This window comes from Neoarius graeffei, chromosome 8 (assembly GCF_027579695.1).
Source record: "Neoarius graeffei isolate fNeoGra1 chromosome 8, fNeoGra1.pri, whole genome shotgun sequence".
In the NCBI taxonomy this organism is placed as follows: domain Eukaryota; kingdom Metazoa; phylum Chordata; class Actinopteri; order Siluriformes; family Ariidae; genus Neoarius; species Neoarius graeffei.
Window position 1 is genome coordinate 82,911,305 of NC_083576.1, and position 17,100 is coordinate 82,928,404.

The window sequence follows — 17,100 nt, forward strand, 5'->3', positions numbered from 1 at the left end:
ACTGTGGAACGGCGTCGATGACTGTGGACAAAGGTGTCGATAATTGTGTAATGGCGTCGATGACTGTGGACAAAGGTGTCGATAATTGTGGAACGGCGTCGATAACTGTGGAACGGCGTCGATGACTGTGGACAAAGGTGTTGATAATTGTGGAACGGTGTCAAGTGATCTGATACTAAGTAATCGGGAATCAACTTATTTTTTTCCAGTGGAAGTTTGAATAATTATTCATGAATTGTAGCCGCGGCTCTAGTAGTAGTGTTGTTGTTGTTGTTGTTGTTGTTTCATCCCGCCATCCAGCTCTTTCTTTCTGTCTGTTTATTAATTTGCTTTGAGCCCATGAGCAAGTTCTGAGGGCCGTGTGTGCGCGCGCAGACGGGGGGGGGGATACGCGCGAGTCCATCATTTGATAGGTTGCTGTGTCACGGCGCTCGGGCGCGCGCATAAGAAGACTGCTGCACTCGGGCACGCGCGAACCTGTGACACAGACGCCATTTTATTTTTGAAAAATCAAACAGAAAGTGGGGGGAGGCTAAAAAAAAAGCCCCGACCTTTTAAAAATAAAAATCCTAGAGAGATCTTTTTTTTGTTTTTTTTTTCTTTTTGGAGACAAGAATTCTTGGAGAAAAAATGATCACCAACCCGTAGTTTTGTATGGTTTCGAGGTAATTTGTGTGTTTGAGTTGTCTTGTTAAATATTTCAACACCTTACGCTAACGTTAGCTCATGGCACCAGTGCTTGGCTAAAGCTAGTTAGCGCGAGCCTAGCGTGTAGCTTAGCTTCCTGTATAGCATAGCATAGCGGGACTTAGCGCTACAGAAACAGAGCTTATAATTTTTTTTAAACTTGGAGAAGCGTCTGTAATGATCTTGGTGTGAATTTATTTTCATTTATTTCACTTGGTTCCCTTTCCGAGTCAGTGATAAAGTAGGCCCAGATGCTAGCCTGTCTTGCTAACTAGCTATGCTAGTTTTATACATGTTTTTACTTTAACGTTTAATTCAACTCTCTAGCTAAAGTGCACGCGTTGTTGTGCCTCACTTTGGGCTTTAAACTTAATGTTTAATATTAGACCAAACAAAAGGTGACTAGTTTTATGTTAATATTTAGCTCAGCCACCTGGCCTAGCTTGCTAGCTCACTTGGCTAAAGCTAAAGCTGCTTGTAAGCAAGGTTAGCTAACAGGCTAAATCTGAACAATAGACTCCTCTAATGCTAGCTTTAACATTTTTCTTTATTTCTCACTTACTAATCTAATCTCAACTTTCATGGCACGTTTGTGCATTTATTTTGCATTCAGTTTCTAGCAATTTTCAGTCCTCCATATGAATATCAACTGTGTTTCAGGTTTGTGTTTATAACCAGTGGTGTGCCTTCCTTGGTATAAAGTATAAAATATTTCACTTTCTTTTTCCATTTAGTCAGCCTCCTAGAAATCTGGGTTTTGTCCTCAATACTGGGGTTGCAGCCGGACGGACCGTTTTGCTGGTACTTGATGTATCAGATGAGCAGCCCTATTCGGATGGGATTAGTTTATCAGGTGGAAGCCTGTAATACTTTTTCCCCCTCTCCCGGTGATAAAACTTGTATCTGGACAGCTCTAAAAGGACCGCAAGGATTTGAAAACGCAACGAAACAATCACACGGTACACGTTGTCTTGCGATGAGGCGAAAGAAAGACGTTTAACTGTTGCTACTTGACGTATCGGTGAATCTCTACTCTCTCGTAGATATTAAACACTTCTTTGGATTACGAAACACAAAGTTGATGCTTCTGATAGAGCTTGTAATTATGAATTGTGTCTTCAGATTGTAGTCGGAGCTTTGGTTTGGCTTCAACTGAAATAATGCTGTGTTCACACTTATACCAGTACGAAAGTGGTATAACTGTATCGATACAAAGGCGCCGTTTACACATACCCGGGTATTTTTAAAAACGCAGACCTTTGCCTTCGTTTGTGCCTTTCGTTTATACACAAACGGAGTTTTTTCCTCTGAAAACGATTCTTTCTAAAAACCCCGGCAAAAGTGGAGATTTTTTGAAAACTCCATTTTGCGTTTGTGTGTAAAGAGACCAAAACGGAGTTTTAGGCAATCTTCGCGCCACAAAAGAGCGACCATTTTACATATAACAAGCATGGAAACACTCAGAGTAGCAGCATTTCTGTTATTAAGAGCTTTGTTCGCCTGTTTGCTTTTGAGAATAAAGCTCATTGACCAGCAGAGACGCATTAGGGCTCGGAGGGCAGGAATTGCGGAGCTTCTGGTGACCAAAACAGCCCGACCGTACCACCGCCAGCGTCGGCGGCTTTGGGTTCGACCTGGACGGACTGCTATCTGGTGGGAGAATTTCGAGAATGGTGTTGTCGTCCCGGAGGAATGGCAGGAAAATTTCAGAATGTCGCGATCCTCACTCCTGTCACTCGCAGAGTTGGTACGTCCGTACATACAGGGTGAGTGTACTCACATGCGCGCTTCTGTCGATGTCATCAAAAAAGTTGCCTGCACACTCTGGCGTAGTTTAACAGCTCTTGACAGCGTATTTATGTGGATCAATATAAACGTAATTTAAAAAAAAACGCAGCTGTGTGCACGAAGTTATTTTGGAAAACGGAGTTTAGAAAATATGCGTTTTTAAAAATACCCCGGTATGTGTAAACAGCGCCTAAGTATACCGGTACAGTTTAGTGCATCTGTCCACGCTAGCGAGAAATGTTTGCGGTTTTCTTTCACGGTAGTTGAAATGCGTGTGCGCGAAATGTTTCCGTGGTTACCGAGTAACTTCCTTCTGAGAATATATGGCGGATGAAACGACGTGTGTGCGCTTTTTATTGTCAGTGTACAGTCTGTATTTCTGGTGGTCATTTATTCAGTTGAATCGTATAAGACGCGCGAGGCAGTTGAGAAAGAGACAAACGAATCTCCGTTCTTCACTATTTTATTCATCGAAGACATCGATTGAGGTGTGTGACTTTGCGCATGCGCATTATATTTGTATCGATACAGAGCCGCGTCATCTGTCCGCGCTACAGTACCGATACTGTACCGGTACGAAACCCATACATTTGTGGGTTTCGTACCGATACAGTTATACCGCTACAGTACCGGTATAGTTGCTAGTGTGGACAGGTGTTGTGGTATGAAAGTAGTTTCGTATCGGTACAAAATCCCTAGTGTGGACAGGGTATAAGAGACAGTGTCTTGTATGTTTCAGTGCTGCTTTGATCACTTGGGCACGCGAGACGCGTGACGCAAACAGCCGAGTTAGTGGAAAATGCAGCCTGTTAGAAACTTTCCTGCTGGGGTAGTTTTACTGCTGTCCAGATGTGAATGAAAACACTGAGGAAATGCATGTTAAAAAAAAAAAAACAACTATTAGATATCTGGCGAATAAATTAATCCAGTCCAAATAGGGCTCAAGTGTGCAGGACAGTGGAAAGGAAGCGCACATGGCGCTCATCTAATTTATTTACTTTTTTTTTTTTTTTTTGGTCTTAACATGAGATTTCATTTCTACATGGACCCAGAAATGCAATCTTTTCAAATCAGATTTTAATCGCTTTCAAGTATGGTCTTAAATCGGATACGTCTCCAATTCATGGCCGTGCTACGTGAATGAGAACGGTCAAATCGGACTGCATGCGACTTTTTGACAAAGCACCAATGGATGACCGCTATAATGGTTGCAAAAGCTACTGTCCGGCTTTTTTTTTTTTTTCCTTTTCGGTTTCTCGGCTTGATCATGTACAGCTGACGAGCCGTTTGCTGTCCTCCAGAGCAAAATTAGACATGTACGTTAACAATTAGCATGTCCATTTATTTGGTTTTAATACTACGAGTTGTCTCACAAATAGTTGAAGTTGTTGGTGTTTCTTATGGCTCGTCCGAATGTAAAAACATGCGCGTGCGAACGTTCACGTTAGTTATATACAGGTCACTTTGAAGCGTCAATGTGAACAGTCATGATGGGCAAAAAAATGGAATTGAACAGCGAGGTTTGTAATGTGAACGCAGCCAGAGATGCTCTTGAAATTAGCTTGACCTTTTATCCAGTTTCTTGTTTTGTAGAACGATGCTGGATTTCATCCTGTTGATATTTTCACAGAGAACAGTTTGGAGTTTCTTTGGATTGCCGCCTGTAAGCGTGAAATCCTGATCATCTTGTGTCGTCTGTTAGTGTGACGCTGTCCACAGCTTTTTACAAATAAGCACAGTATTGGACTGATTCGTAATTCTGGTATTGGCATCAACGCTGAGGAAACGTGATGACGATTGACCGACTGCAGCATCCTCGAAACCAAGTGACGGAAATTTTAAGAGCATTTTAAGTTGTTTTCAGTCGTAAGCTCAGATTAGCAGTGTTGGAACACGTGTCATGGCGTCCAGTTTCTTGCTGTTTAGACCAAAGCAAGCCGATGGGACTTCTGGCTGGGTCTGATATATTTTGCTCGGCTAAAATCGACCGAGAGCAAGACGATGTACGATGGCACTGAAAAAAAATGCACTCGCTACCTCGGGCTTACTCTTGAAGAATGTTTTTGTTTGTGGTTGAGTGTTTTCAGCACTTGCTGATTGAGGACCGAAGGCAGAGCGTAGTAATTTTCTTTAATTGCTGGCGTCTCGTTTGAGGATTATAATCCAACAATGTGAAACCGCATTAATCGGTAATGGAATATGTCCAAGATCCTTTTGAGACCTTGTCGTACATTGTAGACTCGTAATAGTCATCCTAAAAAAACCCCAGCTGAAATCACACAGCTTCAGCAGCCCGTGTCGAGTCAGCATTCTTCCAGAGTTATGCAAAACGTCAGCGGTGCGATTTCTTGTTTTCATTCCACTAATTTATGTTTCAGGTTTCAAATTAGTGTAAGAGGTACGTCTCGTGTCGTTCGTATTCATGGGGTTTTGACTTGCCTGGACGACTTGCTAACGTTTTCAAGAAAGATTGATTGTATATGGCTACTTTTTTTGGCCATGTTGCCGATTACACATTAAAGATGCGACTTAAAACAAGATCTGACCGTTTCGTGTGCTTTTCTAGCTGTGTAGTTTGTCACGACGACTTTTTCGAATGAGCTTCAAGGAAAACTTGGTTGCAACAGGAAGCTGGATCCGGTTTAAATCTGCTTTGTTACTGCAGGGTTCACGGCACATTAAACTGCTGAAGGTCTAGATTTCCATTCAGTAGGTATACTTTTTTTTGTTGACTAATCTTTTAAGATTCCTCTAAACGGATGCTAAAGTTTTAAGTAACTTGAAGTAACTGCTTTTTAAAAAAAATAAAATAAATTCACGGTCTTCTTTCTCTCCCTTCAAATTCCAGATGTCAAACCAGCACTCGGACTGAGGGACCGCACACCGAATCACGACCCACCGAGACGGACCTTACCGGAACGCACGGACACTTTGGCGCCTGTGGGGGGGGAGGGGAGCAGAAGTAACCTATCACTGAAGTGACTAAAGGGGAATAATGGTGATTTTGCGCCGGGCTCGGCCGCCTGCTTCCGCCCCAACCAGCAATGAATCTTGACTCGCTCTCGCTGGCTTTGTCTCAAATCAGCTACCTGGTGGACAATTTAACCAAGAAAAACTACAGAGCCAGCCAGCAAGAAATACAGCATGTGAGTGTTTTTTTTTTTTTTGGTGCACACTGATGACTGGCTTAGTGCAACTTTTTATTTTTTTTTAAACTATGAAGTGAATGCAAAAATTGCATCAAATCTCATTTCTTCATTTCACTCCTCACTGTAGTACTGACCGTGCCTCGACACACATTTTTGTTAAAGCAAGAAGTCGTCCTCACTCCTCCTGGTTAAACGTAATTCCCGTCAACTTGAAGGCAGCGATGCTTAAAGGGGTACCAAATATAATATATACAGTTGCTGATGTGACGCGGTGGTCCGGACTACCGTTGTGGTCCGGACCACGCCGTTTTCAGGTGTGGTCCGGACCACCAAGTTCAGAAGACAAATAAAAAGTCTTACTGTGATGTTGCATGGTTTAGGCCTATCCATAAAGATAAAGGATACCTTTTAAAAAAGCGGGCAGCTCCCGCTTTTTTACATGCGTTAGAACTGGTATCTTTTATTGCGCGTGTGTTTTACGCATGCATTTCTCTTCCGGTTTGAGAAAAAATAACAAATGATGTACGACTTTGTAAAAAAACTCGTATTAAATGACAAACACAGTATGATTTTGGTAAGTTTTTATTTATATCGTAATATAATACAGCATACGGTGAACCGGACCACAATCCAGGAAAAATAATTAATTAATGCCCTCGTTTTGTATGGAAAATACGGTGATCCGGACCACCGCGTACCGCGTCATGTGACAAAGTAACGTATTCTTAAGTATTCTATCAAATTTATATACTAGAAAACAACGAAATATCTTGGTAATTGTAAATATAATACTTTATACGCTAAACCGCAAAAGAGTCACCATTTTTAAAAGACCGTGACGTCAGCGCGACCCGCTGCACTAGCGGAACTCTCCGAAATAGAGGAGAGAAGCGTGTAATCATGGCGTCGGGCGCATCAAGTGAAAGCGACAGCTCTGTCGAATCATACGAAGAGATCCCGCAAGACACACTGCAAGCAGGCTATGGCTTAGAAGGGTACCGGTTTGAACCTAGGAGAGGTACTGTGTAGTGGAAGTTCATTATGTCTAACTATTAAAGCTATTTTAAGTTCGTTTCTTAAGACAAGGATTTTTTAAGACGTTCCCTTGTTGACAGTTTCGGCGAGAATCTTCCGCCTTCTTCAAAACAGTCACCCGATGTCGAGTGGTGACGTGCCTTATCAGCTGATGTTACGCTACGGAGGCGTGAACGTCCCGCCCAATTTGACAGGTAGTTCACGCCTCCTGCTGTCAGGTCGCTCCCCCAGGACGCGTCTGGTGACTGTTTTGAAGAAGGCGGAAGATTCTCGCCGAAACTGTCAACAAGGGAACATCTTAAAAAATCCTTGTCTTAAGAAACGAACTTAAAATAGCTAGGAGAGGTACTCTCGACTCCGGTGATGAAATAAGAGAAGAAAGCTCGGATGACGGCGAGGATGAGACTGATGCTGACCATGGGCGTGGCGAGCGTAGGGCAGAGCGTCTGCGTGCAGGTGACACGGCGTGGTGCTCGTGCGGAAAATGTAACGTGGAGTTGCTCACGAGAAATCGTCGCAAGAGGCGGAAACGGGTATTTCACACGTGCTATTCCCAACCTCAATGAGCCAACACAACTGGGCACATGCATGCGTCATGAGTGTTACGCAGAGAAAATGAACGTGCGTTCTGATTGGATAAAATTAATATCATGGCGGGCTGTTCAAACTGCGGAAATAGTTTGCTCGAGCTACTTTCAAAACACTATAACTTTCCAACCTTAGAACAAAAAACTTTTGTAAGTCTTGAATAAGGTTCGTTAATGTGTTTTATTGTTATATATTGCCCTCTGTTCCTCTTTAAATCAAACACTCGAGCAGTGATGTTAAGAGCTGCGTACTGAGCACGAGAAGGTAAAATGTGGATCATGGCACTTGGGTCTTACCCTAAATCTCTCTCTGCACTTTTGTACCGCCAGAGTGGAGGATTAAAAGCGGTCCCATTCTCTGCCGCATCTGCAAGTGAAATTAAATTGCAAGCGTGTTACGGATCACAAACTTCGCAACCTAAACGGCAGCCGTGTCAAAAGGAAGTCCGTCCGAGCACACGATGACTCGTCAAGCTTTGTATTTAAAAAAAAAAAGTGTTTTTCAAGAAGCTTAATTCTCAGCAAGAGTAAAACGTGGATACGTCTCGGATTCACGTAAAATTATGAACGTTGGCTCATTATGTAAAGTCATGGCTGAAACGGTTAAACGTGTCCAGAGACGACTGAGAGATTCCACTGAACGCTTCAGGACAGGTTTATTGCGTGTGTGTTGTATGGGCCAGAAAGCTTCTCATTCCTGACGTTTCCTCTTTTCAGGTCGCGTTAGATCGACCTGACTTGTTTGTTGCTGTCGTTTGGATTGGTTTAATTAACGTGACCAGTGGAACGCGATAAGAGCTTTCGGTTGCTCCTGTTAGGGTCAGATCATTTTGGAGCTACGTATTTGATTTGGCACAGGTTTTTACACCGGATGCCCTTCCTGACGCAGCCCTCCGCAGTCTATCTGGGCTCGGGACCTGCACAAAGTATGCGCTGGCTTGCGTATTGTAATTAATCTGCTTGCTTTTGAACTGTGGGAGGAAACCCACGCAGACATGACAAGAACGTGCAAACTCCACACAGAAAGGCCCTTGTTGGCCGTGAGGTTCGAACCCAGACTCTTCTTGCCGTGAGGTGACGGTGCTAACCGTGACACCGCAGTGTTGCACGTGAAACCCTATAAGAGCTCAGTGATGAATGAATATAAAATCTTTGATAATTGAATGGTCATGACTTCTATATTTGAGGAGGGAAAAAAAAAAAAACTCCACAGGTCGCTCTGAGAACCGCTAACGCACAGCATGCATATCTAAACTCTTGTTGAATTTGCCTGCTGAGCTAGTTGCCAGAAAATAAACCACCATCCTTGTGTTGCTTAGACAGAAATAAAATCAACGTAAATCACTATTCTTGGTTTTTAGCCTGGCAAGCCAGACTAAATGTGAATATTGTCTTTCAACCCGTTGAAAGACAACAGGTTGTTCCTACCCACACCCTTCGGAAATGTCTACGACCGAGACCAGACTAAGGCCCACTTTATTTATTTGTATAGCACTTTTAACAATAAACATTACACGGGAACGGTCTGAAACAAAAACGCAAAAGTCCGTTTTCGTTCTCACTTTTTTCCGCGTCTACACGACCGTTTTCAAGGAGGAAATCTGCGTCTATACGGTGACGCATAAATGTGTGGAATTCAATTGGATGTGCATGCCAGGCGGCTAGGTGGTGCTGTGAAAGACCTCCGCTATGTCTGCATGCATGCGCAACGTCTTCCGTCTTGTCTGATCTGCGCTGCGAAAACTTTGACTACTCTGGCTATGGTAAGTAAAAAAGTAAGAGCATGCTATACCCGCCTCTGTTCATTAGCGGTATATGTGCAGATTCGGTATAGATGTTCGAAGGACTCCTGGACGTTTATTAAAGCTGCCAGAGCAGCTTGAAGGTCAGTTGGATCGATGTAATCAGACATGCTCTTTCTTTTTTACTTACTTTCTTACTTCCCGGGCTGGCATGTACAGTATATGACGTACATGTATGACGTAAACGCGTACCCGACGTGAGCAGATCCGAGCAGAGTTTCGCGTATTGGGTAGTTTAGACGGATATGCAACGGGGGCTGTTTTTAACTTATCCACTCTGGAAGGCGTTTTCAATTTTTTTCTCTTTTTCAGCCTCGGAAACGCCGTCCCCGTGTAGACGAAAGGCACTTCCGATAAAATATTTAGTCGTTTTTACCCGACGGCGTCCTCGTGTAAACGGGCCCTAAATGTGAATATTTAGTCTGGTCTCGGTCGTAGACATTTCCGAAGGGTGTGGGTAGGAACAACCCGTTGTCTTTCAAACTGTCTGTGCGTATAGGCCAACGCTCTGACCAATCAGCGCAGCAGTGACTGTGACGTAGTCAGAGCGACAGAAAGCAGTGGGGGAGCCAGCTGGTAGATCAGACTTTTGCCATAGCCGGTCGGCAAAACGGCGAAAACGTCCTTCTTGAAAAGGAATGAGCGGAGAGCCTCTTCCTGCTCATGTTTCAACGAAAACTCCAAGTCTAATTCTTCTAAAACTGATTCCAAAGTGGAGTCAAACGAGCGCTGTTTAATAGCCGTAGCCATCTTTCCTGTTGTGCTTTCTCCAGCGTCGCGCAGCCTTGTCGTCACTCCTGCAAAAGCCCGCCCAAAGAATCCAAACAAAAACCTTGCGTTGTGATTGGCGGGCACGATTTGATGCCCGGGGTGTGTTGTTGATGTGGTCCGAGGCTAGACCCACTCGCAGGGGTGATAGTGTTCCGGCGCCGCGCCGGATTTCCGGCGTACCGTGGCTGGGGAAAAAAAAAAATCTAGTTCGCCCATTGTCCTGTGTCATTCTGAGATGCGCAGATAGACAGTAAAGGGAATTCGCATGATATGGAACTAGTGGGAAAAAAGTGCCGTCACGGAGGGTCTAATTCGTGCTGTGACGGCACTTTTTTCCCCACTAGTTCCATATCATGCGAATTCCCTTTACTGTCTATCTGCGCATCTCAGAATGACACAGGACAATGGGCGAACTAGATTTTTTTTTTTTTTTTCCCCAGCCACGGTACGCCGGAAATCCGGCGCGGCGCCGGAACACTATCACCCCTGCACTTGTAGGCAAAAATATTTTTGGCCGCTAGGCGGGTGGGTCTAGTTTACTAGGCTACTTGGTTTTATCAATTTCAGTACAATCACACGCTTCTGAAATTTGAAACCCAAGTTTCACTGTAGGAAGGAGTTTTTTTTTTTATTTTTTATTAATAATACCATGATATAAATGAAATTAATTCTGTGATGAACATGGGATGAGGAACATACTCGTTTGTTCTTTTTTTTTTTTTTTAGATTGTAACTCGTCACGGCCCTGAGGCAGACAGACATCTATTACGCTGTCTCTTTTCCCATGTGGATTTCAGTGGCGATGGTAAAAGCAGTGGCAAAGATTTCCACCAGGTAACCTGCTCTGTGGTGATTTTCCTTTTTTTCAGATGACGCAACTTTTGTATTCCAGCCTGTGTTTGTGATGATATTGGAAATTTTGTCAATGCGTTCCCATCTTCTAGCAAAATATGATCAGGATTCAGCCAAAAGAACGAGATCGTGAATAAACGAGTTGGCTCGAATGTTGCAAGGCAAAGTCATGTGTATCGATATTGCGATAAACCTTTTGGCGATGCACATCATCGTGTTTTTAATTACTTGTATAATTAACGGTTAGTAAACTTAAATGTACAAACTTCCTGTCTTGAATTTAACTACTTTTTTTTTTTTGTCTTCAAAGACACAATTTCTGATCCAGGAGTGTGTGTCCCTTATCACAAAGCCAAATTTTATTTCAACTCTCTGCTACGCCATTGACAATCCTCTGCACTATCAGAAGGTACGAGTTATCCCTCCTTCAAGACGCAGCTTGACCGAGTTGAGTCTTAACCGAACACGTTAATCTGAACGGTCGTGTATTTATTTCCCTTCTTCTTTTCTCCTTTCTCTTTGCATGATTTGTTAGAGTTTGAAGCCATCGCCACATTTGTTTCCTCAGCTGAGTAAAGTTCTCAAGTTAAGCAAGGTTCAGGAGGTGAGACGCTTTTATTGGTGTTCAAGTCTGATTTATAATATAATATATAATATACACAACTCCTTTCATTAATGATCTTGAGCAGGTTAGATAACTGTGTGTTGTACCATGCACCAGGTGATCTTTGGCCTTGCTCTTCTGAACTCCAGTAACGCAGACCTTCGGGGGTTTGGTAGGTGTTGTGCCTTTTTTTTTTTTTTTGTAGTTTTAATAACACGCTGTGTTTTTAAAAGTTTTAAACACTGCGTAAGGGGTGTTCACACGGCACATATTTGCATCGATGCTGCACCGATGCATTTTGTTGCGATATATCTTACACCGGTGTAAATTTTGTGGAGCGTTCACACGTCACAACCCTGCTTACTAGAGAGAAGCGTGTTAGCGCCGGTGCAGCCCCACTTGCGTTCACACGGCAGTTTTTGCGACCGTGCTATACGATAGTAATAACGCGGAAATGAAATACTCGCATGCGTGAAAATGTACTTCCTTTTCCCGGTTGTCATGGCATCACCAAGCGCCGGGAAAACAACGTGGATGAAGACACCAGTGTTGCCAGATACTGCTGACGTTTTCCTGCCCAAAATATGTTCAAATCCGCCAAAATGCACTTAAAACCGCCCAATCTGGCAACACTGGAAGACACGCAGTTCTGTTGTTGTTGATGTTCGCCATTTTGGAAGCGCAAAATACCAGGATGCAAATTATGCAATGCCTGTATGTAATCAACTCTCCTCACGTGTAGCGAGTCTACCCCGTAGCGTTCAGACGTCACATTTTATATCGGTGCTGCCCCACAAACTAGCATTTACTCCGGAGTAAATTTCTTAAACCACCTCCCGAGCAGGGTTAGATTTGCACCGGTTTAAGCAGCTTTCAGGGGCTACACCGGTATAACTTTGTACCGTGTGAACGCTTTACCGGGGCAGCCCCGGTGCTACACCGGAGTAAAAGTTGCCGTGTGAACACCCCTATAGATGAGAGAGCTTCAGACTTTTGAGAACTTTTTTTTTTAATCGCCGCTTTGTTGTATATTGTAGCGGCTCAGTTTGTGAAGCAGAAGCTGCCAGACCTCTTGCGCTCGTACGTGGACGCCGACCTCGGAGGGAGCCAGGAAGGTGGCTTCCAGGACATTGCCATAGAGGCTCTGCACCTGCTGCTCTCACACCTCCTGTTTGGGCAGAAAGGCTCGAGCGGAGTCGGGCAAGAACAGATCGACGCCTTCCTCAAAACACTGTGCAGAGGTACGCAGCCTTGGTCAGCCAAGAGATGTTTGATACTTAAAGTGCCATTCCACCATTGGATGTATTCTTTGGCATAAAATAGAATATATTTTATGACAACATGACTAGACAGAGAAATCTTTTAGCTTCAAAATGATATATCAAACATAATTTTTTGACAACGACAAGTATATTAATTTTGCGACCAAAGTCGCCTACCCTTTTAATTTCCGCGCGGTCGTGAAACGTGATGTCATCGGCAGGTTCACCTTCTTGTGTACCACGTGTCGGTCTATTTTTAGACCAGGAAACCCCCAAAGTGAGAGAGTCATTTCTCCTCGTATATGGGGGCCAAAAAAATTGCGAAAAAATTGAGTTAATCTTTCAGTTAGCTAGATTTATTGGTATTCGCTAGATTTATTGGTATTATTTTTATCGCGTTCTATCCGCCATTGCTGATAATATGTGCCACGTCACACGTCACGTGGTACACAAGAAGGGGAACCTGCCGATGACATCACACACGGAAATTAAAAGGGTAGGTGACTTTGGTCGCAAAATTAATATACTTGTTGTCAAAAAATTGTTTGATATATCATTTTGAAGCTAAAAGATTTCTCTATCTAGTGATACCATTTATATATCTTGTCAAAATATATTGTATTTTATGCCAAAGAATACATCCAATGGTGGAATGGCACTTTAAAGGAACAGTCCACCGTACTTCCATAATGAAATATGCTCTTATCTGAATTGAGACGAGCTGCTCCGTACCTCTCCGCGCTTTGTGTGACCTCCCAGTCAGTCAGACGCGCTGTCACTCCTGTTAGCAATGTAGCTAGGCTCAGTATGGCCAATGGTATTTTTTGGGGCTGTAGTTAGATGCGACCAAACTCTTCCGCGTTTTTCCTGTTTACATAGGTTTATATGAGCAGTGATATGAAACAAGTTCAGTTACACAAATTGAAACGTAGCGATTTTCTATGCTATGGAAAGTGCGCACTATAATGACAGGCGTACTAACACCTTCTGCGCGCTTCGGCAGTGCACTGATACGGAGCTCAGATATCAATGCGCTGCCGAAGCGCGCAGAAGGTGTTAGTACGCCTGTCATTATAGTGCGCACTTTCCATAGCATAGACAATCGCTACGTTTCAATTTGTGTAACTGAACTTGTTTCATATCACTGCTCATATAAACCTATGTAAACAGGAAAAACGCGGAAGAGTTTGGTCACATCTAACTACAGCCCCAAAAAATACCATTGGCCATACTGAGCCTAGCTACATTGCTAACAGGAGTAACAGCGCGTCTGACTGACTGGGAGGTCGCACAAAGCTCGGAGAGGTACGGAGCAGCTCGTCTCAATTCAGATAAGAGCATATTTCATTATGGAAGTACGGTGGACTGTTCCTTTAAGCACGTCAAGCATCGTGCGTTTTGCTCAAAGCATCCTGCCCTTGTGTGTTTGTGTGTGTGTGTGTGTGTGTGTGTGCTAGATTTTCCGCAGGAGCGTTGCCCTGTGGTGCTTGCACCACTACTGTACCCTGAGAAACGGGACATTCTCATGGACAGGATCCTACCAGACTCTGGAGAGTTAGCCAAGACCATGATGGAGAGTTCTCTCGCGGAGTTTATGCAAGAACTTGGCTATGGCTTTTGTGCAAGGTAGTTTTTCGATCATCTTTGGGAAATCCGTGTGTCCGTCCGGTCTCTGTGCTGTCGCTGAAGGTGTAACGTGTTTGCTTGCGTGTTCAGTGTTGATGAATGTAGGAGCATAATCCTGCAGTATGGAGTGCGTGAGGTGACAGCCAGCCAGGTGGCCAGAGTGCTAGGGATGATGGCTCGCACTCACTCTGGCCTTTCTGATGGAATCGCACTACAGGTAGCGTTAACGGTCTCACTATAGTAGTGTGTAACGCAACAAGTCACATTTCGATCGTGTTACTAATCGCCTCTCCTTGCTGTAGTCCATCTCGGCTCCAGGAAGTGGCATCTGGAGCGACGGGAAGGACAAAAGCGACAGCTCTCAGCCACACACCTGGAACGTAGAAGTTCTGATTGACGTCGTTAAAGAGCTTGTAAGTCCAGTTCACTGCTCTCTTGTACGAAGTTAAATTTATCCTTCTGGTTTCAGGTAATACTTAGTCTTAATTATTTAAAAAAAAAAATTTATTAATAATTATCGCTGGCTCTTCTGTCAGAACCCCAATCTGAATTTCAAAGAGGTCACCTACGAGCTGGACCATGCAGGCTTCATGATCCGGGACAGTAAAGGGCTGCAGATTGTCGTGTATGGGATTCAGAGAGGTCTGGGTATGGAGGTCTTCCCTGTGGACCTCATCTACAGACCATGGAAGCATGCAGAGGGACAGGTAAGAGACTCTGATTCAGTTTTCCAACATCTGGATGGTTGCACAAGTGTCCTTTAAATAAAGGACACGTTCTGTGTCCCAAGCGTGACGCTCATGTCTGTGAAACACTTGGTTATTCTCTTTGACTAAATCAGAGATGAGGTCTGTATTATACTTGACTCTTCACCGCGTGTGCACTAGGGCTGTAACGATACACCCAACTCACGATTCGATTCGTATCGCGATTTTTGACCCACGATTCGATACGCCCAAGATATTTTTTTTTAAATATTTTTTTAAAGTAGTAAATTTGACTTATTAACATTTACTTACTTACATTAACTATTTAATAACAAATAATTCAGACCACTGCAGAGAATGAGTAATATGTATGCAAAAATGAACAAATGTATATCCAAAGATTGTTTTATTTCTCAAAATAATACTGTTGAGCCGGAAGCTCTGTTTTTTCGGTTCTGAAAAAGTCATTTTTCCAAATCGTGTAAATCCGTTAAGATTTTTTTTTGGGGGGGTGGCTCTCTCACTGTCTCACTCTCATAGGGCCAGTGATTTTCTGTGATCGCGGAAAACAGATGGAAATTACGGAATTTTTATGGTGAAACATTGCTCGCGTGTCAAAATGTAACTGCCGCAGAAGGCTTCCGCCCAAGCAGACATGCCTTCAGTGTTGCCAGATATTGCTAACGTTTTCCACCCCAAAATATGTTCAAAACCAGCCAAAAAGCACCTAAACCCGCCCAATCTGGCAACACTGCATGCCTTTCCGGTCAAGTGATTGTGATTGGCTTGTGGCACACCTAGCCAGCCAATGAGCTGCTTGTTTACAGATTCGCTCCCCGCGTCGCAACCAGAATGGCGACCGCTTAAAAGAAATGAATGCTCTGCCAGTGGCGAGTGTAGACGTTGCGTGACTCGCAGAAGATTGTCGCAGGTCGGCGAAAAAACGACTTGCTAATAGATATTAAAAAAAAAAGTAATTTAAGTAAGTTTAAAATGTAATTTAAATAAAAAGTAAAGTATTCATAAATTGAAGTTTGGAAGCGCCTCTGGTTTTGGGCTGAGGAGAAGTTTGAAAGGGTGTACCTCGATTCTGCCTTCTTGTATCGCGATACGGATCGTGGCTCTGCGTATCGCGATTTCGATACACATATTGTTACAGCCCTAGTGTGCACGGATGCTACGTCCACTGGACGGCGCGTCAGACAAAACCTGCCTCTGTTGGATTTCCAGGTCGATCTGTAATGCTGAGCGATTTCATTCACAGCGACGTTCAACAAACTGGCGAGCTCGGTTTCTCTTTCAAACTTTCTGCCGTTGTCATGATCTGCATCTCAAATTTAAAAATACTTACCAGTTGAGGAAATCCAGGAGACTGGTACTCGAAGCAGACCCTTCACTAGCTTTAAAGTGCTGATGACACGAACGTGACTCTATGCAATTTCTTAAATAAACTATACAACATGGCAAACATGTTAGATTTCTGTTATAATTACGTGAGAAGAAGCTGCTGTTACGCGAATATCCAACTTTTAATTGCACAGCGCAAGAAAACTGGGTCCGTGGCTCGCGGCCATGCTGTGACGTCAGCAGAAGAACACGCTGTGGTTCACTGGCTGTTCTACTCGATGGAAATGGCGCATGAAAACGCCGGTGAAAACTAGTGCTAGCTCTTCAACAACCAAATACTGGTACTTTAAGCAGTGATCATGATGGCATGATTTTATCTGATTTTAAATAAATGAGATTGATAATAATGTGAATGTTCACAACTCGTACGTACAAACTCTGCAGCTTCTGATTCAGCAGCTGCGTCATACTCCGCAAAAACATCAGCAAGAACCTATAATATAAATGGAAATGCAATACACTAAGCTCAAATGACTTTTGGAAAGTATAATTTCTAAATTTTTTCTACATATTCTTGAAGTCGGTCATCGGGGTACTTGCTACCTAACAACGCAGGGTAAAGTGTAGTGTTGCTACGAGTACTTGCTAAAGCCTCCGGTGGAAGATCCTCGATGTGCTGATAAGACATACAGTTCTATATAACACACAAGTGTCATGATAATCACAAAACAGATGCACATTGTTAAAATACCTAATTTTTAAGCAATCATGTATTGATCTCTTCCGAATAGAATCTATGATAGCCTACCCTCTTTACCCTTTGCCTCTAGTTGCTAGGCGGCAGTTACATGAAAGCCGCAAGCTTTCACAAGCAAATACATGA

The 17,100-nt window shown here is 43.4% G+C and overlaps 1 protein-coding gene across 4 annotated transcripts in view; it reads left to right on the forward strand.

Moving 5' to 3' along the window:
• The first annotated feature begins 492 nt into the window (after positions 1-492).
• Positions 493-17,100, forward strand: part of cnot1 (CCR4-NOT transcription complex, subunit 1) — an 88,661-nt gene continuing 72,053 nt past the window's right edge. For 3 of the 4 annotated variants that reach the window (XM_060928362.1, XM_060928364.1, XM_060928365.1), the window contains exons 1-11: positions 493-665; positions 5,324-5,621; positions 10,546-10,653; positions 10,982-11,080; positions 11,207-11,275; positions 11,393-11,447; positions 12,313-12,516; positions 13,995-14,163; positions 14,254-14,380; positions 14,466-14,576; positions 14,700-14,870. In XM_060928362.1, the coding sequence (XP_060784345.1) occupies positions 5,520-5,621; positions 10,546-10,653; positions 10,982-11,080; positions 11,207-11,275; positions 11,393-11,447; positions 12,313-12,516; positions 13,995-14,163; positions 14,254-14,380; positions 14,466-14,576; positions 14,700-14,870 (1,215 nt within the window). In that variant the 5' untranslated portion in view covers positions 493-665; positions 5,324-5,519. Of the gene's footprint in view, positions 666-5,140; positions 5,185-5,323; positions 5,622-10,545; positions 10,654-10,981; positions 11,081-11,206; positions 11,276-11,392; positions 11,448-12,312; positions 12,517-13,994; positions 14,164-14,253; positions 14,381-14,465; positions 14,577-14,699; positions 14,871-17,100 lie in introns of all 4 variants that reach the window. The other variant, XM_060928363.1, reaches the window with a different exon arrangement.